The sequence below is a fragment of the Chamaea fasciata genome, unplaced genomic scaffold, assembly GCF_029207755.1.
Source record: "Chamaea fasciata isolate MVZ Bird 193981 ecotype frontalis unplaced genomic scaffold, bChaFas1.0.hap1 SCAF_35, whole genome shotgun sequence".
Lineage (NCBI taxonomy): Eukaryota > Metazoa > Chordata > Aves > Passeriformes > Sylviidae > Chamaea > Chamaea fasciata.
In genome coordinates, this window is record NW_027094120.1 from 2,729,015 (window position 1) to 2,756,589 (window position 27,575).

The 27,575-nt window shown below is 53.4% G+C and overlaps 2 protein-coding genes across 2 annotated transcripts; both read right to left on the minus strand.

Annotated features, from left to right (window-relative positions):
• Positions 1 to 433: 433 nt before the first annotated feature.
• LOC136303498 (olfactory receptor 14J1-like) lies at positions 434 to 1,575 on the minus strand. The gene has a single exon (XM_066207157.1). The coding sequence runs from the start codon at positions 1,573 to 1,575 to the stop codon at positions 619 to 621; it is 957 nt and encodes a 318-aa protein (XP_066063254.1). The 3' UTR covers positions 434 to 618.
• Positions 1,576 to 23,271: 21,696 nt separating this feature from the next.
• On the minus strand, positions 23,272 to 24,413 carry LOC136303508 (olfactory receptor 14J1-like). Its single transcript, XM_066207165.1, has one exon. The coding sequence runs from the start codon at positions 24,411 to 24,413 to the stop codon at positions 23,457 to 23,459; it is 957 nt and encodes a 318-aa protein (XP_066063262.1). The 3' UTR covers positions 23,272 to 23,456.
• Between the last annotated feature and the right edge of the window lie 3,162 nt (positions 24,414 to 27,575).

Consider the following 27,575-nt stretch of genomic DNA (forward strand, 5'->3'; position numbering starts at 1 on the left):
CACTGAGCCCTGGGAGAAAAAGGAGCACAAGGAGCCTCTTCAGAGTCTGTTCCTTGGGCCTGTTCCTGAGAGTGACTCTGCAGGGAGAGCAAAGCCTTCCTGCCCTGCCCTCCCTGTGCTGCTGGAGCTGCTGTGCTGGAGCCCAGCTGTGTCCCAGCAGTGCCCATGGCCAGTCCCTGCCTGTGGTCACAGCAGGGACACGCAGCAGGACAGTGACCAATGTGCCAGAGCACTGCGGCCTTACAGCCACAGAAGGGCTGGGAAGGAGAGGCTGGAGCTGGGAAGAGCAGCACTGAAAGGACCAAGCACTGCTGCTCCCTGGCAGTGTAGCTGTGCTGGGACTCTTTTCCCCTTCTCCCCTCTAACTTCATGCAGGTTACAAAGATGGGATCCCAGGAAAAACAAGCACTGCAAGGTAGTTTATTTTCTTGAAATGTAGCAATACAGTAAATCCTGGTTTACAGAGCTTCTGGATAAAATTCAAGAGGCAGACAGTGAATTAGATGGGGGTGATTAAAAAAATTTCACTGGGGATAATTTTCTGACAGAAAAACCCATTGAACACTACCAAAGACCTGGGAAGGCCTTTTGAGCCTGTCATGAGTTCCATTCTGAAAATTATGGCCAAGAAAACAGGCAGTTTGTTGCTCCTGAAAAGCATCTACTCATCATTTTCCTCAGGGCATCCTTGAGCTCCTGGTTCCTCAGGCTGTAGATGAGGGGGTTCAGGGCTGGAGGCACCACCGAGTACAGAACTGACAGGGCCAGATCCAGGGATGGGGAGGAGATGGAGGGGGGCTTCAGGTAGGCAAATGTGCCAGTGCTGAGGAACAGGGAGACCACAGCCAGGTGAGGGAGGCAGGTGGAAAAGGCTTTGTGCCGTCCCTGCTCCGAGGGGATCCTCAGCACAGCCCTGAAGATCTGCACATAGGAGAAAACCGTGAACACAAAACAACCAAGACATAAACAGATGGAAAACAAAAGAAGCCCAAGTTCCCTGAGTTTGGAGTGTGAGCAGGAGAGCTTGAGGATGTGTGGGATTTCACAGAAGAACTGGCCCAGGGCATTGCCATGGCACAGGGGCAGGGAAAATGTATTGGCTGTGTTCAGCAGAGCATTGAGAAAGGCACTGGCCCAGGCAGCTGCTGCCATGTGGGCACAAGCTCTGCTGCCCAGGAGGGTCCCGTAGTGCAGGGGTTTGCAGATGGACACGTAGTGGTCATAGCACATGATGGTCAGGAGGGAAACCTCTGCTGAAATGAAAAAGACAAACAGAAACACCTGTGCAGCACATCCTTCATAGGAGATGGTCCTGGTGTCCCAGAGGGAATTGTGCATGGCTTTGGGGACAGTGGTGAGGATGGAGCCCAGGTCGCTGAGGGCCAGGTTGAGCAGGAAGAAGAACATGGGGCTGTGCAGGTGGTGGCCGCAGGCTACGGCGCTGATGACGAGGCCGTTGCCCAGGAGGGCAGCCAGGGAGATGCCCAGGAAGAGGCAGAAGTGCAGGAGCTGCAGCTGCCGCGTGTCTGCCAATGTCAGCAGGAGGAAGTGGCTGATGGAGCTGCTGTTGGACATTTGCTGTGTCTGGCCATGGGGGCCTGTTCAAGGAGAAAAGATCAGTGACAGGTTAGGAGAAAGTTCTTTCAGTAAAATCAAAGCCTTTTCCCACAGACCATTCTTCTGTATCACACTGACAGCCTTTTGATTTTCTAGCAGATTTTCCTTAAACTCCAACTGGGGAGCCCTGGTTGGTGCTGGCTGAGTGGGTCTTCAGGTTCAGGGCAATTACATGCAGGGTTTTTACAATTCAGCCTTGCCGTGCAGACGTGAGAGGGGGACAGGGAACTCGTCCTCGTGTTCCACTTTGAAACCCTGTTGATACAGAAGTCTCTGTCAGCTTGTACTCCCACTGCCAGTGACCAGGAATGGTAAAGTCTGTTTAAATGTTCTAGAGTTTTTTCAACAGCTTTTCTTCATCTCCACTTGACTATTTTTGATGTCAGAAACTCTCAGCATTTCTGCTGCTGCACTCAGGGAGAACAGAGCAAGTTCTCTGAGGCAAGGTGGTGCATGGAGAATGAGGGGAGGAGGTCTGTCACCCTGTCCTGTTCCAGGATTCTCTGGGCTTTCACCTGTCCCCTACACAGGATGATCACCCTCCCATGTTTCCTTTAAAAACCGTCCTGACACTGCTGAGAGCTGATGGATCCACCACAGTCCACCCAATGTCCATCCTCTTCTCAAGGGTTCAGCCCCACATTTGTACCCAAGAACACACGGGACTCATTCCACCAACCCAACAGCATTTTCTCCATCACAGAACTTGTGTGTCTCCCCGTGGGGCTTTCAGATAACACAAAGATGCTACAGGGCAGGTTTGCATTGTGGAGGGAAGCTGGAAGCTTGGAAGGAAATCTCAGGGAGACTTTCAAGTGTCCTAATGATGGCCCTGGATTAAATGAGATGGAGCTCCTTCCCTGGCTGCACTGACAGCATTGCCCACAGCCGGGCACTGGGGACAGGGTCACCCTGAGCCAGCTGTGCCCCCTCCCAGAGCCCCCCAGTGCCAGGCAGCAGCTCCCAGCCCTGTGCTCTGCAGAGGGAACTGGGCCCGGGGCTGCAGAGCTGCCCCATGGCTCTGCTGCAGCTCTGCCTGCACAGGAGGGGCTTCATGCCTTGGACCCTCTCTTGGTTTGGGAAGACAGGTATCTGCTAGGTAATAATAAAAACAACAACTGCAGTTTCTTTTGGGATGGAGAGTGTAACCCCCCCCCCCCTTCACTCTCTTTTTTTTCTTTTTTAATTATAAATTACAATCAGAGGCTCTTAGGCAAAGATTTGGGAAATAGGAATAGCAGTTTTTTATTAGTATGTATTACAAAGTAAACAAACACAAAAAAACCCTCACCAAACAACTACAGCATTAATAATAAACGAAAACAGTACCAAGATCCTTGAGGGTTTTGTTTCACAAAAAATAGGGCAGTTTGGTTTCGGTGTCTCTGCAGGATCCTCAGAGCACCAAGCTGAAACTTTTCCAGCCAGCAACAGCCGTTCCCTCTCCCCCCGAACGCCGAAAAAAGAAGAGCCCGCAGCTGTCTCAAGCTTTGTCTTTTACCTGCATTATCTCTTCCTTCTAACTTTGTCCACCTCTTTGTTTTGGTTAAGTACCCTCAAGTATCCAACACTTGGTCTCCTTGGTAACTTCTGGGGAAAAAATTCTTTAGAGAAAGAAGGAACAAACCTGACCCCCAACAGACCCCCAGCCCTGAGGGCAGAGGCTTGGCTGGGGGACAAGAGGGAGGGGGCTTGTTCCGAGGGAGGGGCTGCACTGGAAAGGATCCTCTGGAGATCTCTCCCTGCCACAGCATTTCTGGGTTTTGTTTTCTCTCATTTCCTGATCTTCTCTCTGCTTCCTGGAGATTTTTCTCCTGGAGGTATTTCCCTGTTCCTGATCTCTCCCTGCCAGCACTCACAGACCCCAAATCTCTGTGCACCCTCCCTGGCCCTACAGAAACCTGCCTGTTTGCAGGGCACTGGCTGGGGGCAGGTTCTGTTTGGAGCTTGGAGAAAGGACAGGTCAGACTAAGCCTGATGGCTCCAGTGAAGGTGATGCTGGTGCTGTCCATGGGCAAAGGAGTGGATGAAAGCACTTTTGGGAGCCCATGAATAGCACTGGAGGTATAGTTCAGATGCCTTAGGGACTTTTAAACATGAAGTTGTTTATTATTTATCCCCCCCGTTCACCAGGAGTAAGAAACTGAAAACAATGACTCAGTAAATTTTATCTTTATAAAAATTATTGTCCTGGAAATATTCCTGGAGTGAGCAGAAGCCCTGAGCATGTCCACATGCTTACAGCAGAGATAGTCTGAGTTGTACTTACAGAATCCATAATGGGATGTTCCTGCTTTAGGAGATCATTGCAGGAGCTGCAGCTGCATTGTCCTGCAGCCAGAGGCTTCCAGTGTCAAGGGCTGGAAATGATTCTAGCCCAGTCAGTCCTCAGCATCTTCCCAGCCCTGAGTGATTGAAGCTCTCTGTGCCTGTGTGCTGTGCCCAGGGTGGCTGCAAGCAGTGCCCCAGCCCTGCTGGGCTGTGCACAGGAGCCACTTTGATGGAGAAATGCCTTTTTGAAGCTCATCTTGGTTGCCAGGAGGTGCCTCTGTGTCAGGAGCCCGGCCCAGCTCAGCAGCACAGACACAGCACAAGGATGTTAATGAGCCTCTCAGGGATTTGCTGTTGTTTACATCAGACTCAGTCCCTGAGAGAGTGTTCAAAAAACTTCTCAAGGACTCAAAGTCAGATTAAAAACGCCAAAGTTTCTTGAAGTTTTAAATGGGTCCCATTGAGGGACACGCGTGAGAAAGTGTCCCCAGGTTCCAGTTAGAGCAGAACACCGCAGGCACTGATGACAGGTGGGGACAAACAAGGCAAAGGTGTCTCTGATGCTGAGCAAACCTGCATGTGTTTCAGGAATGCAAAAGGCCAAGGCCTGAGCTCCAGCCCCTGGCAAGGCAGATGCTGTCCCTTCCTGTGGTGGTTTTATGTTTGCTGAATTTTGTTTACTAGCTGGGAGATAAGATTTTGGGAGAAAAAGCTGAAAGAGGCTCAACCTAAAAGTAAAAACAGATAGATTTTATTAGCATACACTAAGAAAAGAGAAAAAGGAAAAATGAGACATTCAAACATCTTTTCACTTACCACAAACCGTTCACTTTCCCACTCAACAGAGAGAAAACCATGATTTTTAGCCAGTTGCAGCTATTTAAACACAATCCTGCATCACCTTGGGAGAGGAGCCTCTCTAGAGTTTATGGAGATACATGCCACAGGAAAAGGTCTGGTGGTTCTCATGGTCACAAATCTGCAACCACACGGAATTTTTGCAGATTCTGTGCAGTCCCACCCATATAACAGGTTCCCAAGCTGCTTATGGGCCTCTGCATGTTTGGGGTACCATTTTAAGAATGCTTTTCTAATATAAAGCAAGGATTCTCTTCTTCTTTCTCTAAAATCATCACTATCTCAAAAGAAATAGAGACCTCCTTTTATGCCTAGGAGCCGGAACTTCAAAATTACTTCCTTTCTAGAAGCATCTTCGTCTCAAAGGCTGAGACTTCCTTATTTTTTCCCAGGAGCCGGGTATATTTTCTATTCAAAATCCTAAATTAAATCTCATTCATATCAGTACATACAACTGTTTGACTAGAACTTGCGTTCTCCCAAACAGCATTATAATAATCTATTTTTCTGTAATTCACATCCAGAGAAGTCTGGTCAGAAATATCCACTTCTTCCAATAATCTGGAACAGTTGGATGGGTGGGCAGAGTCTAACAAAATGAAGTTTAATGAGTCCAAGTGTCGATTCCTGCATTTTGGCCACAATAACCCCCTGCAGCATTATAGGCTGGGGACGGTGTAGCGGGACAGTGCCCAGGCAGAAAGGGCCCTGGGGGTTAGCTTCAAAATCCCCCATTTCCTCTGGGACAACTCCCCCTTGTTCAAACTGTCCTGCTCTGACACCAGCCTGCTTTGGGAAACAGACTCTGTCTTCTTACCGTGTGTCGTGCTGGGCTCCTTATGTTTGACTCTGGCATTTGACATCTGTGTCCTTTTCTGTGTTCTGCATCTTCCAGCAGCCTCTGGGAGGAAGAAAGCTTTGACCACGTGTTCTTCCCATCCCATCACCTTATCCATTGCCCGTGGGAGCTGCATTGCTCTCTGCATGTGTCCTGCAGAAGTTGTTTCCTTGAGGACCAACAGAACTGGAGCTCTGCTGAACACAGTCCTGTTCCCATTCCTAAATCCATTCATCTGCAGCCTTGGGAACAAATCTGTGATCCTGGCCCTGAAGAAATCCATTGCCAGGCCAAGAACAAAGCCTTTCCTCTAAGCATGGTGCATTTCTGGAAAGCCATCCCAAGGATCTGGTATCATCTGTTACACAAAACCAGTGCCTGTGTGTGCAGCCTCCAAACACGGCTGCCTCAGGAGATTGACGCTCCTGCTGGGTTGTGTCAGGTTAAGAGAGAAGAGACTCATCTGCACTCCCAGACAGGGCACCAACAATGGCAGCAGGACAAACTCAGTTCATTCTCTGCCCGGGCTGCTCCCGGGCCCATCTCAGGAGAGCCACCAGCTCATTAAGAGCCCATCTCTGGAACAGAGAAGAGCTCAGAGGAACAGTGGCAAGTGACAATCCAAATTACAGCTCCTGAGCGATGGACACCTTGTCCCAGCTCCTTTCCTGGGACAGCCATCAGCCCTGCTTTGAAACCCCAAAGTTTGAAACCCCAAAGTCACCCTCCCAGTAAAGAAAGACTTTCTCCTGTGCAGTCTAAACCCTCCCTGGTACAGCTTTGAACCATTCTCACACGTTCCATCCCAGGATATCAGGGAGAAGAGAAAGGGAAATGCAGGGCAGAGCCAGGGGGGCAGCGAGATGGGAGTGTGCAGCCTGCAGGGACACAGCAGCAGCTGTGGGACAGCGCAGGACAAGCTGTGCTGGACGTGGCCAAGGGCCCGGCAGGGCTGGCAGTGCCCAGGAGAAGCCAAGTCTTGGTGCCCTGGGGCACAGCAGGGTCTGTGCCACCAAGGGCTGGGAGGGGACACCTTGTCCTGAGGCCCTGGGGCCTCCTGGCACAGCCCCAGCAAGGCTGGGCACTGTCACCCCCTTGTCCTGCCCTCAGCATCCCCCCACATCCATCCCAGTGGCCCCAGGGATCTGCTGGGACCAGTCCCTGGGGAGCCTTGGTCAGGAATGGCCCTGGGGGGCTCCTCAGTGCTCCCAGGGACTGCAGGTTTTTCAGAGCACTTTGGGTTTTGCTTTTGCCTGGGAGTCTCTGAGGGGTTTGTGCAATCACGGCCTCCAATTGTCTGCTGTAATTAGTCCCTTGAGATGTTTTGTCACTAACAACACTCAGTGGGGCTCATTAATGCCTCAAGTTACTCAAGAGTCATTAAAGTACTACTTTTTGACACTGAATCACTCTGAGAGGTTTGTGCAGTCATGGCCTCCAATTATCTGCTGTAATTAGTCCCTAGAGAGGCTTCGTACTGACACTCCGTGGGGCTCATTAATGCTCTGAGATACTCAATGTCTTTTAAGGTACTTTGGGTTTTCCTTCCCACACTCCGTCTCTGAGAGGTTTCTGGGCACTCTTGGCCTCCAGTTCTCTCCTCCAAGGAGTCCATGAGGAGCCTGTGTTGGGGATGGACCTCGGTGGGACCCAGGAATGCTTTGAGACACGTTGGGTTTTTCCTCTGACTTGGACTCCTGGAAAGGTTTGTGCCATCTCCTCTCAGGCCCTGAGGGCTCAGCACCAAATGCACCACGGGGCTCTTTGGGATCAAGCAAGTCCTGACAAACCACGGCTCTGCCTTGATTTCCCTCTGCTCTGGTGCAGTTCATTAGGAAGGTTTTGTACTGCAGTTATGGAGAAAGATTTCAAAGAGCTTCTAAGAAATTCACATTCCTGTTATAAAGGGTGTGTTTTATCACTGTTCTCTTTGGAGCAGAGGTGATTGCAGCATTCTGTGATTGATATTGATCCAGGGCCTCTCCTCCAAAGGCCTGGCCTGGCCAGAGAAGCTGTGCCTTGAGGTCTGACCCAGTGTGGACAACCTTGTTCCACATTCCCCAAGCCCATCCTGCCTGTCCTCACTCACCTGGGACCTGCTTTGCTCAGAGAGCTGCCTGCACTCAGGCAAAAAGGGCTTTTCTATTTTTGAAGCAACGTAAAACTCCTAATTTTCCCTACTGAAAGCAGACACACTCCTCAAGTGTGTGCCAGCCCAAGGGGCCACCAAAACCACTCCAGCCCTGCCCTGGGCCGGCTGTGAGGGTGGATCAGCATCCCAACCTGCCCTGGGACACTGCAAGGGGCTGTGGCCACGGACACACTGGGACAAACTGGGGACAATGGCAACACTGTGGGGAAGACTGGGGAATACTGGGGCGTGCTATGGAAGATACTGGGGGGAACTGGAAGGGAATGGGAATGAACTCAGGTGTATTGGGAGGGACTGGGCTGTACTGGGGATGAACTGGGCTGTACTGGGGATGAACTGGGCTATACTGGGAAGGACTAGAGGGGTTGAATCGGCTGTTCCCGCCTCCGCAAACTCCCATTTGCCGAGGCTCCCGCCCGTCACCGCCAGCACCCAATCAGTGCCAGGAAACCGGGGCCTCGGGGCGGTGCCTGGTGTCGGTGCCACGTTTCGGTTTTGCCTTCAACTCCCGTCATGCACCGCGGCCCAATTGAGCCCCATTGCAGCCCGGACTACAATGCCCGTCATGCCCCGCGCTCCACAGAACCCCGCCCCCGTATCCCCCCTCCCCCCCATGTGTACCCTACGTTTCCCCCAGACCCTCCAGGATCCCGAAGTGCCCCCTCAGTATTTATTTGGAACCCCCCAAAATCGTCCCCGACTCCCCTGAATGTTCCCAACCCCAGAGATGCCCGTTAGAGCCACTTCTGGGAATTCATCTCCGATCATCCCCCGTGCTCTCAGAGCTCTGCCCAACACAGTCTCGCGCCGAAAATTCCTGCTGTGCCCCGTGTCCTAAAGCGCCCGGTTCGAGCTCCCCAAGTTCCCCCCAATTCCTCCCGAACCGCACACGTTTCCCCCGAGGGCCTCAAGTCGCGACTCGGACGCAGAAGTGTCCGCCAAGCGCCTTCCCGGACCCGCCACAGCTCGGCTTTATGCACTTCCGGGACTACAGCTCCCAGCATGCTCCGCGGCGCACACGGAGCCCTATTCCAGCCGTGACTCCATCTCCCGTCATGCCCCGCGCCCCACCGACAGCCATTGGAGCTGCGCCTCGAACTCCCGTGATGCTCCGCGGCCCCGTTACACCGTGTTCTACCCGCGCCTACAACTCCCATCATCCCCCGCGCCCCAGAGAGTCCCCTCAGGGCCCCCAAGTGCCCGCCCGGACCCCGAAGGGCCCCAGATTCCCCTCCCTGACCTCCAAGTGCCCACCCGGCTCCCCCAGATGTCCTTCAGACCCCAAATTTTCTTCAGAATCCATCCCCAGGTTTAGAACTGCCCCAAATGTGCCCCAGAAATGTCTCCGTGGACCCCAAAGTGGCCCCTTTTACCCTGCCTGAGAAAACGATAAAGAAGATGACAAAAGGAGTAAAAATAGGCCTAATTAGCATAAATTGGGAGGAATCAATAGCCAGATGTTGTCATTGAATTAATGAAGGGAATTGTGTAACTTAGAACCAATGACCAGTAATTTTTTGAGGTCTAAAAATGTCGCAATTTGGTTTTTTTAAAACATGTCAAACTTAGGTAAAAACATATATAATAATATTTATATATTTAAAAATATTATTAAAATTTCCTTATAAATTTTATTTTTAAAGAAAAATTCATAATTTACAAAAATTATTTCACATGTCAGTCCTTGGTGGATGATTTCAGACACGGTGAGGTTGGGGTGAGGAGCAGGTTGTCCAAACAGGGTCAGCCTGCAAGGGGCTCATTCTCCATGCCCAGACCTCCTAAGGAGACACTCAGCATTAAGATCACTTGGGGAATGTTTCTTTCACCTCTTCAATGGACTGAAAAAAAAAAAAAATGCAGCCTTGATTAGAAAAACAAATCAGGAGATGCACTTTGAAATCTTCCTCCATAAGAGAACTCCAAACTGGCTCCAAGCAGCTGCACAAGCCCTGGAGATGAAGACAAGTGAAGGAAGAAAAGGAGGTCGTGACTGCTTTCTGGATTTGAATCAGCCCCATGCTGGATTTGGGGCTGAGTCCAGAAGCTCCAGGCACTGAGAGAAGGTTGAAGAAGCTGCTCAAGGAGGCAGAAGCAAAACTCCAAGTCCCTTGGAGCATCCCTGGGCCCCACTGAGGGCAGGGAGTGCCAAAGGCTCCCCAGGGACTGCTGAGAGCAGATCCTTGAGGCCAGGATTGCAGGGAGCCGCAGGCTGTGAGCAGGGAACTGCAATGCTGAGCAAGGCCTGGGCTGGTTGGAGGCAGCAGAAAGGCCAAGCCCTGAGCCCAGGCCTGGCACAGCAGGGCCTGTCCCTCCCGGGTGGCTCGGGGCTGCTTGTGGGGCAGTGGGATGGGAGGGGCAGCAAGGACAAATGGCACAAAGCTGTGTGACACTCCCGATCCTCATGGCACTGCGGGCCAGTGTGACACAGCAGGGCCTCATGGAAACAAGAGGCCGTAATGAGCCTGCGGGGCTGTAACACCCCAGAACACTGAAATAGTGGGGGTACCCAAAGGTTCTCTTACTCGAGTTTGGTGCACAAGGAGAAATGCCAACCAGATAGTCTCAGGATGAACAGATGCACAGAATATTCTTAGTTTCAAGGGACCACCAAGGATCATCAAGTCCAACTCCTATGTGAATGGCACACAGCGGGACTGAACCCACAACCTTAGTGATATTAGCACCATACTTTAACCAACTGAGCTAAGAGGTCAAAGCAACACACAGCTCTACTGGCAAAATAGAGAAAATCAAGGAACTTGGAAAACCATTTAATAAAACATCCAACTCAAAATAAAACTCTTATCATAGCAGTAGCTTCATTGACTTAGCCCATTTGACCTGGAAACCTTTACAGAATTACAGAATGACAAAATGACTAGATTGGAAGAGACCTCCAAGATCATTGAGTTCAACTCATGTCCCAACACCTCACCTAAGCCATGGCACCTAGTGCCACATCCAGTCTTTTTTAAAACACATCCAGAGATGGTGATGCCACCACCTCTCCAGTCAGATCATTCCAGAACTTTATCACCCTTTCCGTAAAAATCTTTTTCCTAATTTCCAACCTATATTTCCCTTTGTGCAGCCTTAAGACTCTGTCCTCTCATTCTGTCAGTGGCTGCCTGGAGAAAGAGACCAAGCCCCACCTGACTACAAACACCTTTCAGGGAGTTGTAGAGAGTGATAAGGTCACCTCTGAGTCTCCTTTTCTCCAGGCTAAACAACCCCACCTCCCTCAGTCGTTCCTCACAGGAGTTGTGTTCCAAGCCCCTCACCAGCCTTGTTGCCTCCTCTGGACACATTTAAGCATCTCAAGGTTATTCTTAACTGAGGGCCCAGAACTGGACACAGCACTCAAGGTGTGGCCTCAGCAGTGCCGAGTACAGGAGAAGAATGACCTCCCTGCTCCTGCTGGTCACACCATTCCTGATCCAGGCCAGGTGCCATTGGCCTTCTTGGCCACCTGGGCACACTGCTGCCTCATGTTCAGTTGGCTGTCGACCAGAACCCCCAGGGCCCTTTCTGCCTGGGCACTGTCCAGCCACACCATCCCCAGCCTAGAGCACTGCAGGGGTTATTGTGGCCAAAATGCAGGACTCAGCACTTGGACTTAATAAACTTCACCTTGTTGCACTCTGCCCACCCATCCAACTGTTCCAGGTCTCTCTTCAGAGCCCTCCTACCTGCCAACAGATCGACAAATGTTCCCAGCTTAGTGTCATCTAAAAATTGACTAATAAGAGATTCAATAGCCCCATCCATGTCGTGAATACAAATGTTGAACAGAGCTGGCCCCAGCACAGACCCCTGAGGAACACCCCTGGTGACTGGCTGCCAGCTGGATGCAGCACCCTTCCCCACCACTCTCTGGGCCCGGCCATGCAGCCAGTTGTTAACCCAGCAAAGAGTGCTCCTGTCCAAGCCGTGGGCTGCCAGCTTTTCCAGGAGCGTGCTGTGGGAGACAGTGCCTAAGGCCTTGCTGAAGTCCCAACAGACAACATCCACAGCCTTTCCCACATCCACCACACAAGTCACCTGGCCATAAAAGGAGACATAAAAACTGGTCAAACATGACCTACCCCTCCTAAACCCATGCTGGCTGGCTCTGATACCCTGTCCATGAAACAATATAAACTGCTCCGTGACCTTTACCATGTACTGAGGTCAGGCTAACTGGCCTATAATTACCAGGATCCTCCTTCCCACCCTTCTTGTGAATGGGTGTCACATTGCCCAGCTTCCAGTCATCTGGAATCTCACCAGTGGGCCAGGACTGTTGGTAAATGATGGAGAGCGGCTTCACAAGCTCATCTGCCAGCTCCCTCATCACCCTGGGGTGGATCCCACCTGGGCCCATAGATCTATGAACATCCAAGCAGCTCAGCAGTTCTCTGACTGCCTCCTCCTGGACACTAAGTTCCCTCCCACATCCAGTACAGAACAAAGGTTGGCCTTCCTATTGCAGTTAATATATTTGAAAAACTTTTTTTAATATCCTGTACAAAATTGCCAAATTAAGTTTGAATTGAGCTTTGGACTCCCAAACACTTTTCCTACATGCTCTAGCAATCCCCTTAAATACTCCTTGACCTGACCCTCCTTCCAAAGATGATACATCCTCTTTTTATTCCTAAGTTCCTTCAAAACCTCCTTGCCCATCCAGGCTGGACGTTTGCCTCGTCAGCTCATCTTTTGGCACACAGGGAAAGCCTGTTCCTCTGCCCTCAAGATCTCTGCTTTGAAGCACGCCCACCTTCCCTGGACTCCTTTGTTTTTAAGGGCTGCTTCCCTAGCAACTCCCTGAATAAGTCTTGTAAATAGGCCAAAGTCTGCTGATTGGAAGTCCAGTGTAAAAGTCTTCTTGATGTTCTTCCTGATTTCACCAAATATCGAGAACTCTATAATTTCATCATCACCGTGTCCCAAGGAGCCTCCAACCACCACATCTCCCACCAGCCCTTCTCTATTTGCAAACAACAGGTCGAACATAGGCCCTCCCCTGGTGGGGCTCACTCACCAGCTGCAACAAAAAGTTGTCCTCCATACACTCCAAAACCTTCCTGGACTGCCTCTTTCCTGCTATATTAAGTTCCCAGCAGATATCTGGCAGCTTAAAGTCACCTACAAGAACAAGGGCTGGTGATCCTGAAACATTCTCCAGCTGCTTTTAGATTAAGTTGTCCACCTCTTCTTCCTGGCTGGGTGGATGATAACAGACTCCCAGCAGGTTCCCCTGGTATCCCGTCCTGTTTTCTTAGGGTACAACGGTAAGAATGAAAACCTTACCAAGGGCACAACTCCCAAGTCCACAAGGAAAAGAACAGACAAGCTGTCAAGTTCTTCAAATATTTGTCCTGCTTTGCTGCAAGACTCCTACTGCACACACAGTGTGGAAAGCCAAGGGAAGCTGCAGTTGGTGGCACGTCTTGTGACAGAATCTGCACCTCGTTCTCCAGGAAGTGTTCTTGGAAAGAGCAGACGGGACTGTGGAGAAGATTCTGGGAAAACTGAAAGAGCATTTAAGAAATGAAATGAAAATGTATAGAACCAATACTAAGATGTCCTTGTCAAATGATTTTGATGCTCCCCTTTTCCATCTTGCACTACTTCTCCATCCCATGAACTACAAATGGATCTCACCTCTAAGATCCATGATTTGGCAAGTTTGAGATGCTGTAAAATACCATGAGCTACACACAATTTGCCTTCCCCTGTTTTTCTTGGAAAGCAATGCTGGAGACACAAGTGCAGTGCTTGGGCCAGGTACAAATTCTGCATTCAGGGAACGTGCTCTGACAGTGTCTGACCCTCAGCAGGGACAATGCACAGCAGCAACCAAGGGGATTGCTCTGCCACAGTGCAGGAGTCAAGACTCCGGGTCTTGGCTCCTGTGGGCAAAGTTCCCGTGTTTGGACAGGCTCGGGGCTGCCCCCGGGGAGCGCGGGGCTCGGCGTGGGGCTGAGCGGGCAACGGACAAACGGACCTGGGGAAAAACGGCCCCGGGGCTTCAGTTGCTACAGCAGCAGCGGCAGCAGCGGCAGCAGCAGCGGCAGCAGCGGCAGCAGCGGCAGCAGCAGCAGCAGAAAAAGCGACTTTTGTCGACTTCCTCCTGCCTTTCCTCTCCCTCTCGCGCAGGCCCGCACCCTCTCCCTTAGTCCCGCACCCTCTCCCGATCTCCCTGTCCCGGTGTCCCCGTCCTCTGGCAGTCTCCCTCTCCCCTGCAGGGCCGGGCCATGCCCCCGGCCCGCCCCCGGCCCCGGGTGGGGCTGCCCCGTCTCCGCCCCCGGCCCCGGGCCTCCCGCCGCGGTCTCGCCTCCGCCGGGCTCTGGCTGTCCTGGCGATGGCGGTGGCGGACGAGGATCAGTGCCTGGGGCTTCAGCGGCATCGCCGCCCTTTGCCTTCGCCTGTGCCGAGCCCGGCCCCGGCCCCGGCCCCGGCCCCGGCCCCGGCCCCGGCCCCGGTCCCATCCCCGGCCCCGGCCCCGGCCCCGGCCCCTCCCGGGCCCCGCGGAGGACACAGGTGGCGCGGCCGCTCCCGCGGCCTCCGCCGCGGCTTCCCCGGCCCGAGCTCCGCCGCTCGGCAGCGTGGCCGCCGGCCCCGAGCTGCCGCTGTCGCGTTGCCAGGAGCGAACGCCTGGGGATTCCCGGCCCGGGGCGGTTGAGGGGCGCTCGGGGGCTGTTGCTGGCCCCGGGCCGAGCACTGACAGCCACGTCTCGCCGGCAGGGAAGGCGCAGCAGGGCCTCCAGGAGCAGTACCGGCTGGGTTCGCTGCTGGGGCGCGGCGGCTTCGGAAGAGTCTTCGCAGGGACGCGGCTCTCGGACGGCGCACCGGTGAGCGGCGGGGCTGGCGGCGGGCGCAGGAGGAGGAGGAGGAGGGCGGAGGAGGAAGAGCATGGGGCTGGGCAGCGTGGGCAGCGTGGGCAGCGAGCTCAGGCCGCTGCTCCCCTTGGCTTGCAGGTGGCCATCAAAAGGGTGCCACGGAACCGCGTCCGGCACTGGGGAGAGCTGGTGAGTGAGCGGGGGCCAGCGGGAGAAGCCGGGCCGTGCCGGGCGGGGACGAGCCGAGGCCCGGCAGGGTGGAAGGCGCCAGGACGCCTCGAGGGAGAGCGGGCGTGGGGCCAGCGGAGGGTGCAGAACATCCCGGGCTGGGTGAGGGCTTCCCCACCCCTGGCACGGCCTCAGCCCCACTGACGGCATCGTGGTCATCCCACAGCCCAACGGCACCAGCGCACCGCTGGAGATCGTGCTGCTGGACAGGGTCTCCACTGGCTTCCCTGGTGTCGTCCAGCTGCTGGACTGGCTTGAGCTCCCCAGTGAAATCGTGATGGTGCTGGAGCGCCCGCAGCGGTGTCAGGACCTCCAGCATTTCATTCGGGCACGGAGGTTCCTGTCCGAGGAGGTGGCGCGGGAGCTGTTCCGCCAGGTGCTGGAGGCCGTGCGGCACTGCACCAGCTGCGGGGTCCTGCACGGAGACATCAAACCAGAGAACATCCTGGTTGACCTGGCCACCGGGCAGGCCAAATTGATCGATTTTGGCTGTGGCACCTACCTTCAAGACACGGCATACACGCAGTTTGCAGGTGAGCCCACGCAAGGATGTGCTCCCAGCTCCTGACATCTCATGGCCCAACATCTCACAGCCCAACCTGGGTGTGGCAGTGGGGATTCTCCCTTTTGCTGCCACTCATGGCACTGACACTTCAGCTGAGTTGCTTTTGAGCAGGGGTGGGTTGGGGCCCAGCTTCCAGCCCTGCTGGCAGCCTTTGCCAGCCACTCTGCCCAGGACTGGGGCTGGGGCAGCCAGCCCGACAGAAACACCCGTGGGTGGGGCTATCAGAGAGCGTGGAGTCAGAACCTGTGCACCAGCCAGTTTGGTGTGCAGGTGAGAAAGGGCTTGGACTGCTCCTCTGGCCTTCTTTGTCTTGTGTTCATAATGTTATTTGGGGCAATGCAGGCAGGGAGAAGGAAGGCATGGTTTTCCTCCTGCTCTGAGTGGGTTTTTTCTTGTTCTGGTCAGGCCTTTCCAGGGCTTCTGCTGCCCTTTTCCTACACCAGTGGTTTCTTTTCCAATGCCCGTTTTTCACACAAAGCCCAGGTCCTGGTGGGAGGGCAGCGGGTCACACCATGTGCCACTGGGGCAGTCCCCACATGCCCAGGGATGCTGGGGCCAGGCTCTGGGAGCAGCAGCATCCCTCTGATGAACTCCATCTGTATTCCACAGGAACACCAGCATACAGACCCCCAGAATGGACCGACTTTGGCTGGTACTACGGCGAGCCAGCTACCATCTGGTCCCTGGGCATGCTCCTGCACCAGATGGTCTGCGGGCAGCACCCTTTCAGGAGCGGCTGGAACATCAGCTGGGGCCAGCTCCCGCTGCCACAACGGCTCTCTCAAGGTGGATCCTCATCTCTGGGCACGGGGGGAATACCAGTGCTGGGAGACAGCAGTTGGCTCGTGAGCATCCTGCTCTGGCAGCTGCTGAGGAGGTGGCACATGTCCTGCTCTCCTGCTCTCCTCCAAAACAGGGAATTGATGGGAAAGTTTAGGCCCAGCTCTGAGCACATCCAGCATGGCCTGGGCATGGGAATATGGGGCAAAGCAGCCAGGGGCCTTCTCCAACTGACTGGCAGTTTCTGGTTTCTCTTCCCAGAGTGCAAGGATCTCATCAGGTGCTGTTTAGCCGTGGATGACATGGAAAGGCCTTCATTAGAAGACCTTTTTGGTGATCCTTGGATGCAGGAGATTCATCTGGAGTAGAAGAAGGGAGAGAGCCAGAGGTTCATTTTGATGCAGGGCCCTGGTAAGTTCCAGCTGCACACATGCCTTGGCAATCAGAAGCAAAGAAAGCCAGACTTTTTGTGCTGCCTGTGTCACTGCACAGGGGTCATCAGGTGGGCACAGGCAGCCCTTGTGCTGGAGCTGAGTTGCCATGCGAGTTGTTTTGGCTTGTGCTGGTTCACTGACAGCTGGGGCCCTGGGCAGAACACTGACAGCCTGGTCTCACCCCCAGGGAAGGAGAAGGAGCCCCTGGAGAAGCTGGACCAGGTGGGGCTGCTGCTGCTGGAGACAGTGAGGACGACAACAAGGATGACAACCTCTTCCTGAACCTGGCCACCAGCAATTGAAGGTGATGAACTTCAATTCTGGCACCTTCTTCAAAGTCAGGCTCCACAGCCAATTTGCAGATGAGTTCGCACACAGGGGGATGCTCCCAGATTTGGGCATTGCACAGCCTGGCCAGGAACCAAAGGTTCCCCCCTTTCCTGGGGCTGATGCAACTGATTGTTCAGTGGGCTGCCAAGCTGCTTTTTGGCAGGGCTGGGGGCACGGGCTGGGGTGGTTCTGAAATGGGAGTCGGCTCCTGGCCCTGCCAACAGCCGCCACCCCCCACCATGCCCTGGGCTGGGGCTGGGGCGGCCGGCCCGACACAAACCAACCCCCAAGGTGGGAGCAGAGGTGGGTCTCCAGAACCTGTGCTCGGCTGCTTTGCTTTGCCGGCAAGGAAGGACTTGGGCTGCTCCACTCCCTTTGTTTTCTTTGAGATCACCATTAGTTTGGGGGGCAGTGTAGGGGGGGAAGAGTGAAAGCATGGGCTTCCCTCAGTGGTGGGTGGGTTTTTCCCTAGCATGCAGGGCATGGGGGCTTCCTCAACCTCTGACAGAGATAGGATCTTTTACCTTTTCCCTTTTTTTCCTTTTTTGTCTGTAATCCCTTTGTGAATTTTATGTTTGTTTTTCTAAAGGAAGCCTTCTAGGTGGTGTCCAGTCTTGACTGGGAAGTGCTTGGGACCAGCTGTGGAGTGGATGAAGGAGAAGGCTGAGGACGTGGTTTGGGAGCAGCTTTTCTTTGCGCGGCGGATGGCGTGAGGTGTGTCCCCGTCTTGTTGGCACGGGTGGGGTAAGAGCTTTTGGGAGATGGCAGCCAGCACAGGAGCATCCTGCTCTGGGCAGCTGCTGGGGAGGTGGATCTGGCCTGGCTGGCTGCAGGCTGGGCACGTGTCCTGCCCTCCTGCTCTGCTGCCAAAGGCAGCAATGATGGGCAGCTTTGGGCCCCGCTCTGAGCACGGCCAGCATGGCCTGGGCACCGCGGGCGGCTGGGACAAGGGCACAGGAGCCTTCAGCTGACGGGCGGTTTCTGGTTTCTGTCCTTGCAGCCGGGCTCTGCGGATGCTGAGGCTGCTCTGGGCTCTGCCAGGGCTCTGCTGGAGCTCAGCACCGGGCCGAGATCAGCCAAAGAAGAAACGGTGTGACCTGCAGCAGACTTGCCTTGAGCATTTTGGCAATGCAGCTCAAGTTTGCAGAGGATGCATCTCCAAGGGATAACATGACACCTCCCCAAAATAAAATTGTTCAATACCTTCTGAAATGAAATCTATCTGGGGTGACGCCAAATGACATTTTTCAGCTTGCTCAAGCTGTAGCTCAGGCCTTCTCTGAACAGTTCTGTCCCCCACCTGCATTTTCCTTCACAACTGCTCCCTATTTTCCCCCAGTGAGTGCCCAGCTGATTGCAGTCTCCATCACACTATTGCCATCCTTGGTGCCCGTCACCATGAGGAAGACCAAGCCCCAGGCTTAGGGACTCATCCTGTCACTGGCTGAGGGGCAGCAATGCCTCAGAGGTCTGGTGGCATTTTAGTGTCATTCAGAGCTGCTCTCTTGCCCTCAGCTCTCCTCACTGCTGAGTTCCCACTCCCTTTTCCTCATCCTTCCAGCAGGATGAGCTCTGTGAAGTCCCGTGAGCCACCCCACTCTTCCCGGCCCACCCACCCACCTCAGTTAGGCTGAAGCTGAAGGGTCTGTGTGTGCCAGGGGCTCTGGGATGTCTCTGTACCCATGGACAGAAGGGTCTGTGTGTGCCAGGGGCTCTGGGATGTCTCTGTACCCATGGACAGAAGGGTCTGTGTGTGCCAGGGGCTCTGGGATGTCTCTGTACCCATGGACAGAAGGGTCTATCTATACAAAGGTTTCCATAACATCATTGTTCCCTTGGGTATGGAATGAACACAGAGTGAAGGTGTCAGTCATGCTGCTTGTGCACTCCTTCCTTTCCATACAAGACACATCCATGCACACCCCCACATACAGATATTTTAAAAGGATAGGGATGGATAGAGATTTCCCACAGAGCTCTAACTTTGGCACAACTCACTTGTTTGCTGATGGTCAGGGAATTTTTTTCCCAGCTCTTTGTGAGTAGGTTTCCAAGAGCTGAGGGGAGCCGCATTCAGAAGCAGTTTCAGGATTTCTAGGCAGGAAATGGAGCTGACAACCATCAGTGTAACTCGCCCTATTCATTGGGATGTGCTGCTGGTTCTTTAGGAATATGGCACGATGGAGCCACTAGACTTGGAAAAATCCCAGCTCTCTGTGGATCTGTGGAAAGGGGGGAGCAGCCGGAAAACTTTGTATCTGCTTTGGGGGACACAAGGTCCAAGTAGCTGCGGTGGCAGAGGGTGACCAGGGCTGGTGGCAGGTGAAGTCCCATTTCATGACATTCACGAATGGAACAGGACGAAGTTCCAAGCACCCCCAATCCCACTGATGAAGTCTTTGTGATGCTGCACATGCTCAAGGGAAAGCTGCTGTCACACAATCTACTGAGATTTATATATCTTATTTTTTTGCAATACTTTATGTCTAAGTTTCAAACTGCAAAATTTTTACACTCACGATGCAGTCATGCACATTCCATCTTTCAATTTCCTATTGCTCCAATCCACTATTTAAATTAACTTAATATTGGTTAAAAAGCCCAAAATCTGCCAAAGGAATTCAGCTGACGGATTTTTTCCACCAGCACATTAACAAAGTAAGTCACTGAGTTGTCTGTTCAAAAACTCAGTTACCTCTTTCCTAATCCAAAGTTACAGAAGACTTTTCACTAAACATTTGGGGTAGTTTTTATCTTTTATATATTTTCTAATCTTTTCTTTTTCTTTTTTCTTTTTTTTTTTTTCAAAACATAAAACACATCCTATAAAAGGCATTTCCTTTGCTCCTGGTTCCCCTGTGGAGCTGCTCCCTTCCTGGTGGCCGAGCTGCTCAGGCAGAGCCCAGCAGCTCCTGGCCCTGCAGGGCTGAGGCTTTTCCCCGTTGCTGGGCACAGACTGATGGAGCAGCACTGCTGAACACGGGGACACACAGAGGGAGCAGAAGCAGCTGCCTTTGTCCACCTGAAGCTCCAAGGCCCAAACTCTGAGCAGACAGGGCCAGAAGAGACTGGCAGGCTCCCTGTTTGCTGTGCTGCCCCACTTGTGCCCGGCCCAGCTCTGCGGGAGGCAGAGGGAGAACAAGGGGCAGCTCCTGCCAGCCCCCAGCCCAGGGACCCCTCCGGCCCCGGGCCCTGGGGCACTGTCAGCACCCGCTGCTCCAGCCACGGCTTCTGCTGGCACTGACAGCAACAACCAAATTGTGCCTGATCCCCAGGGAGCAGCAGCAGGGCCTGCATCTGACCCCTCAGTCTGGGGCAGGGCTGGACAAATGACCCCCACAGCAGCAGCAGCAGCAGCAGCACATGGAGCTGACTTTGAGCACAGCCCCTGCCACTGTTCCCTCCCGTGGGCAGTGGTGTCACAGCAGCCTGAGGCACCCGGGAGCCCTCAGGGCCAGCAGGGACTTGAGATGGCAGCCCTGGGCTCCTGGGGGTTGTGAAAGGAAGAGAGGTGGGGACTCCTTCTCCACGTAGAGCTTCCCAGATGGAAAAGGCTGCTGTGAGCAGGCAGCTGCAAGGGCAGAGAAAGGAGGGTCTCCACCACTGGATCTGTGCCAGTTCCACAGTCCTGGGCAGCAGCCACCGAGCACAGGGGGAACAGAGGGCACAGCAAGAGGGACAAAACCAGGCAAGGTCAGAGACTGGGAAGAGCCGGACCTGGGAGCAGGAGCAGCTGCTTCATTGCACTCTTGGAGAAAGCTCTTGGCTGCTTCAAAGTGCTGAAAGGCATGAAGGGCAGGGAGGAGGCCACACCAAACAGTGCTCCTGTTTTCACACCCTCCCCTCTCAGTGTCCCAGAAGGAATTGGATGAACTGTATTCTTCTCTCCGAGTCGTTTCGTTCAGTGTGAGCAGCTTAGCAGCAGGAGCTGAAGGAGCTGAAGCCTTAGGCCACAAGCACTGACCAAGAGGAAATTCTTGAGTCAAGTAATGCTGCTAACATGGACCTAACTGAATCCAGCAGATGGAATCCTGGAATTATAGAATTCTTTCTGTTGGGAAAGACCTCTGAGCACATCAAGTCCAGCCGTTCACCCAGCAGTGTCAAGCCCAACACTAAACCTGGTCCCTGAAGTACCAAGGCTGGACAACAGGCCCTGAGCCAAGGTGTCCTCTGGATGTAACTTCCAACCAAAGATTATCTTTGTATGTGCTCATTAATGAAATATGCATGGTCATTAGTGCTGTGATAGACGTATCCCCTCATCAGTGAAACATGGATTGATCTTTCTGTATTTAGAAACTGGACAAGGCCATGAAATCCGACATCTGGCCTTGTTTGGGGGTGGATGGTATTGGTTATTGGTTATATTTGAGCTCTGACCAGGCTTTGGAACAAACCCAAGAGGAGAATGAAACCAGATGTTCCCGCACCAGAAGTGCTGTCAGTTTGTTTATTCAGCGCTGTCAGAGCTGGGCCCTCTCACAGCCGGGTTGGAGCCTCACCTGTGGCTGGAGGCACCTGCAGGAATTCCCAGTGTCCGGGAGTGGCTCTGCAGTCCTTGGCTGTGACAGCTTCCCCCAGCTGATGTGTGGATCTGGTTGATGGGAAAGTCTGAGAGTAACAGGTACATCTTTTTTCATAATCACTGCAGGCAATCTTTGGTAGTGACGATTGGGTGCATTGCTGAGCTTCCCCTTTTGTCATTCTTTGCAGTTTTGCGTTATAATAAATCACACCATACCTGAACCTTGTGTCTGTGTTTTTGGTGCCGACCCTGCTCAGTGGCAGAACAGACACTGCAGCCCCACAGAACCAAGGGTACATTGTGACACTGCGGGGCCTGGTGTGACCAAGGGGACCAGAGTGACACCGTGGGGCCCCATGGAACCAATGGACCGGTGTGAAACTGCGGGGACTCTTATAATCAAGGGCCCATTGTTTTCCTCTCTCTGCCCCAGCCCTGCAGAGCAGCCCAGTCCAGTCTGGCCCAGCAGCAGGAACTGGAGGCACTGGAGGTCATGGACAGCCACTCTGTGTCTGCAATGCTCAGGAGATGCTCAGCTCAGGCAGCTGCTGCAGCCCCAGGGCCAGCCCCGCTGCCCAGCACAGCAGCAGAGAGTTGGCCCCGGGGCTCCTCAGGCTGCTGCTGCTGCCCCAGGGACAGGGCAGCCTCTTGCCAGGGCTCCTCTGCACACCCACGGGCTCCTGCTCTGCTCCTGGCACACGGCAGCTGCCCACAGAGCCTTTCCCAGGGGAACACGTCTGTGCTGGCCTGAGCAGCCATTGCTGCAGCCCCTGCCCTGCTGCCCACAGCCCCGAGCTGGGGCTGCTGCTCTGCAGAGCACGGGGGCTGTGCTGCCCGGGGCCCTGGGCTGCCTCTGCTGGGCTCTGCTGCTCAGCCCGGGAGACAGAGGCAGCTGATGGTGCTCCCTGCACTGACCCCCTCCCACACAGGCTCTGCTGGGGCCGTGGAGGCTGCTCAGAGCTGCCTGCCTTGTTCCAGGGCTGCCACATGGCCTTGGGGCTGCCCTGGATCCTCCTGGGGAAGTTCCCTGAGGGCCAGAGCAGTCAGTGCCCAGACTCCTCTCCCTGTGCCTGCTGTGTCCCCTGGGGCTGCAGAGCTCTCCTGGCTCACAGCAGACATTCAGTCCTTGATCTCAGCGTGACCCCACCCTGGCCAGGCCTGTGCCCAGGGAGCTCCACTCCCTGCTGATCCCTGGCACACGCTGTCCCTGCAGCTCCCCTGTGTTCTCCTGGCAGCTGCCAAGGCCCTCCAGACAAACATTCCCCTGCCATCAGCCCTGGCACAAGCTGCAGAGCCCCAGGAAGGTTCAGCACAGGCCATTCACCATCTGATGGGCCCTGGCCACCAACAAGCAGAACCTGAGGCAGCCCTGAGTCCCCTGAAGGCCACGCTGGGACCCTGATGTCATCCCACTGAGCCCTGGGAGAAAAAGGAGCACAAGGAGCCTCTTCAGAGTCTGTTCCTTGGGCCTGTTCCTGAGAGTGACTCTGCAGGGAGAGCAAAGCCTTCCTGCCCTGCCCTCCCTGTGCTGCTGGAGCTGCTGTGCTGGAGCCCAGCTGTGTCCCAGCAGTGCCCATGGCCAGTCCCTGCCTGTGGTCACAGCAGGGACACGCAGCAGGACAGTGACCAATGTGCCAGAGCACTGCGGCCTTACAGCCACAGAAGGGCTGGGAAGGAGAGGCTGGAGCTGGGAAGAGCAGCACTGAAAGGACCAAGCACTGCTGCTCCCTGGCAGTGTAGCTGTGCTGGGACTCTTTTCCCCTTCTCGCCTCTAACTTCATGCAGGTTACAAAGATGGGATCCCAGGAAAAACAAGCACTGCAAGGTAGTTTATTTTCTTGAAATGTAGCAATACAGTAAATCCTGGTTTACAGAGCTTCTGGATAAAATTCAAGAGGCAGACAGTGAATTAGATGGGGGTGATTAAAAAAATTTCACTGGGGATAATTTTCTGACAGAAAAACCCATTGAACACTACCAAAGACCTGGGAAGGCCTTTTGAGCCTGTCATGAGTTCCATTCTGAAAATTATGGCCAAGAAAACAGGCAGTTTGTTGCTCCTGAAAAGCATCTACTCATCATTTTCCTCAGGGCATCCTTGAGCTCCTGGTTCCTCAGGCTGTAGATGAGGGGGTTCAGGGCTGGAGGCACCACCGAGTACAGAACTGACAATGCCAGATCCAGGGATGGGGAGGACATGGAGGGGGGCTTCAGGTAGGCAAATGTGCCAGTGCTGAGGAACAGGGAGACCACAGCCAGGTGAGGGAGGCAGGTGGAAAAGGCTTTGTGCCGTCCCTGCTCCGAGGGGATCCTCAGCACAGCCCTGAAGATCTGCACATAGGAGAAAACCGTGAACACAAAACAACCAAGACATAAACAGATGGAAAACAAAAGAAGCCCAAGTTCCCTGAGTTTGGAGTGTGAGCAGGAGAGCTTGAGGATGTGTGGGATTTCACAGAGGAACTGGCCCAGGGCATTGCCATGGCACAGGGGCAGGGAAAATGTATTGGCTGTGTTCAGCAGAGCATTGAGAAAGGCACTGGCCCAGGCAGCTGCTGCCATGTGGGCACAAGCTCTGCTGCCCAGGAGGGTCCCGTAGTGCAGGGGTTTGCAGATGGACACGTAGCGGTCATAGCACATGATGGTCAGGAGGGAAACCTCTGCTGAAATGAAAAAGACAAACAGAAACACCTGTGCAGCACATCCTTCATAGGAGATGGTCCTGGTGTCCCAGAGGGAATTGTGCATGGCTTTGGGGACAGTGGTGAGGACGGAGCCCAGGTCGCTGAGGGCCAGGTTGAGCAGGAAGAAGAACATGGGGCTGTGCAGGTGGTGGCCGCAGGCTACGGCGCTGATGACGAGGCCGTTGCCCAGGAGGGCAGCCAGGGAGATGCCCAGGAAGAGGCAGAAGTGCAGGAGCTGCAGCTGCCGCGTGTCTGCCAATGGCAGCAGGAGGAAGTGGCTGATGGAGCTGCTGTTGGACATTTGCTGTGTCTGGCCATGGGGGCCTGTTCAAGGAGAAAAGATCAGTGACAGGTTAGGAGAAAGTTCTTTCAGTAAAATCAAAGCCTTTTCCCACAGACCATTCTTCTGTATCACACTGACAGCCTTTTGATTTTCTAGCAGATTTTCCTTAAACTCCAACTGGGGAGCCCTGGTTGGTGCTGGCTGAGTGGGTCTTCAGGTTCAGGGCAATTACATGCAGGGTTTTTATAATTCAGCCTTGCCGTGCAGACGTGAGAGGGGGACAGGGAACCCGTCCTCGTGTTCCACTTTGAAACCCTGTTAATACAGAAGTCTCTGTCAGCTTGTACTCCCACTGCCAGTGACCAGGAATGGTAAAGTCTGTTTAAATGTTCTAGAGTTTTTTCAACAGCTTTTCTTCATCTCCACTTGACTATTTTTGATGTCAGAAACTCAGCATTTCTGCTGCTGCGCTTAGGGAGAACAGAGCAAGTTCTCTGAGGCAAGGTGGTGCATGGAGAATGAGGGGAGGACCTCTGTCACCCTGTCCTGTTCCAGGATTCTCTGGGCTTTCACCTGTCCCCTACACAGGATGATCACCCTCCCATGTTTCCTTTAAAAACCGTCCTGACACTGCTGAGAGCTGATGGATCCACCAAAGTCCACCCAATGTCCATCCTCTTCTCAAGGGCTCAGCCCCACATTTGTACCCAAGAACACACGGGACTCATTCCACCAACCCAACAGCATTTTCTCCATCACAGAACTTGTGTGTCTCCCCGTGGGGCTTTCAGATAACACAAAGATGCTACAGGGCAGGTTTGCATTGTGGAGGGAAGCCGGAAGCTTGGAAGGAAATCTCAGGGAGACTTTCAAGTGTCCTAATGATGGCACTGGATTAAATGAGATGGAGCTCCTTCCCTGGCTGCACTGACAGCATTGCCCACAGCCGGGCACTGGGGACAGGGTCACCCTGAGCCAGCTGTGCCCCCTCCCAGAGCCCCCCAGTGCCAGGCAGCTGCTCCCAGCCCTGTGCTCTGCAGAGGGAACTGGGCCCGGGGCTGCAGAGCTGCCCCATGGCTCGGCTGCAGCTCTGCCTGCACAGGAGGGGCTTCATGCCTTGGACCCTCTCTTGGTTTGGGAAGACAGGTATCTGCTAGGTAATAATAAAAACAACAACTGCAGTTTCTTTTGGGATGGAGAGTGTAACCCCCCCCCCCTTCACTCTCTTTTTTTTCTTTTTTAATTATAAATTACAATCAGAGGCTCTTAGGCAAAGATTTGGGAAATAGGAATAGCAGTTTTTTATTAGTATGTATTACAAAGTAAACAAACACAAAAAAACCCTCACCAAACAACTACAGCATTAATAATAAACGAAAACAGTACCAAGATCCTTGAGGGTTTTGTTTCACAAAAAATAGGGCAGTTTGGTTTCGGTGTCTCTGCAGGATCCTCAGAGCACCAAGCTGAAACTTTTCCAGCCAGCAACAGCCGTTCCCTCTCCCCCCGAACGCCGAAAAAAGAAGAGCCCGCAGCTGTCTCAAGCTTTGTCTTTTACCTGCATTATCTCTTCCTTCTAACTTTGTCCACCTCTTTGTTTTGGTTAAGTACCCTCAAGTATCCAACACTTGGTCTCCTTGGTAACTTCTGGGGAAAAAATTCTTTAGAGAAAGAAGGAACAAACCTGACCCCCAACAGACCCCCAGCCCTGAGGGCAGAGGCTTGGCTGGGGGACAAGAGGGAGGGGGCTTGTTCCGAGGGAGGGGCTGCACTGGAAAGGATCCTCTGGAGATCTCTCCCTGCCACAGCATTTCTGGGTTTTGTTTTCTCTCATTTCCTGATCTTCTCTCTGCTTCCTGGAGATTTTTCTCCTGGAGGTATTTCCCTGTTCCTGATCTCTCCCTGCCAGCACTCACAGACCCCAAATCTCTGTGCACTCTCCTTGGCCCTACAGAAACCTGCCTGTTTGCAGGGCACTGGCTGGGGGCAGGTTCTGTTTGGAGCTTGGAGAAAGGACAGGTCAGACTAAGCCTGATGGCTCCAGTGAAGGTGATGCTGGTGCTGTCCATGGGCAAAGGAGTGGATGAAAGCACTTTTGGGAGCCCATGAATAGCACTGGAGGTATAGTTCAGATGCCTTAGGGACTTTTAAACATGAAGTTGTTTATTATTTATCCCCCCCGTTCACCAGGAGTAAGAAACTGAAAACAATGACTCAGTAAATTTTATCTTTATAAAAATTATTGTCCTGGAAATATTCCTGGAGTGAGCAGAAGCCCTGAGCATGTCCACATGGTTACAGCAGAGATAGTCTGAGTTGTACTTACAGAATCCATAATGGGATGTTCCTGCTTTAGGAGATCATTGCAGGAGCTGCAGCTGCATTGTCCTGCAGCCAGAGGCTTCCAGTGTCAAGGGCTGGAAATGATTCTCGCCCAGTCAGTCCTCAGCATCTTCCCAGCCCTGAGTGATTGAAGCTCTCTGTGCCTGTGTGCTGGGCCCAGGGTGGCTGCAAGCAGTGCCCCAGCCCTGCTGGGCTGTGCACAGGAGCCACTTTGATGGAGAAATGCCTTTTTGAAGCTCATCTTGGTTGCCAGGAGGTGCCTCTGTGTCAGGAGCCCGGCCCAGCTCAGCAGCACAGACACAGCACAAGGATGTTAATGAGCCTCTTGGGGATTTGCTGTTGTTTACATCAGACTCAGTCCCTGAGAGAGTGTTCAAAAAACTTCTCAAGGACTCAAAGTCAGATTAAAAACGCCAAAGTTTCTTGAAGTTTTAAATGGGTCCCATTGAGGGACACGCCTGAGAAAGTGTCCCCAGGTTCCAGTTAGAGCAGAACACCGCAGGCACTGATGACAGGTGGGGACAAACAAGGCAAAGGTGTCTCTGATGCTGAGCAAACCTGCATGTGTTTCAGGAATGCAAAAGGCCAAGGCCTGAGCTCCAGCCCCTGGCAAGGCAGATGCTGTCCCTTCCTGTGGTGGTTTTATGTTTGCTGAATTTTGTTTACTAGCTGGGAGATAAGATTTTGGGAGAAAAAGCTGAAAGAGGCTCAACCTAAAAGTAAAAACAGATAGATTTTATTAGCATACACTAAGAAAAGAGAAAAAGGAAAAATGAGACATTCAAACATCTTTTCACTTACCACAAACCGTTCACTTTCCCACTCAACAGAGAGAAA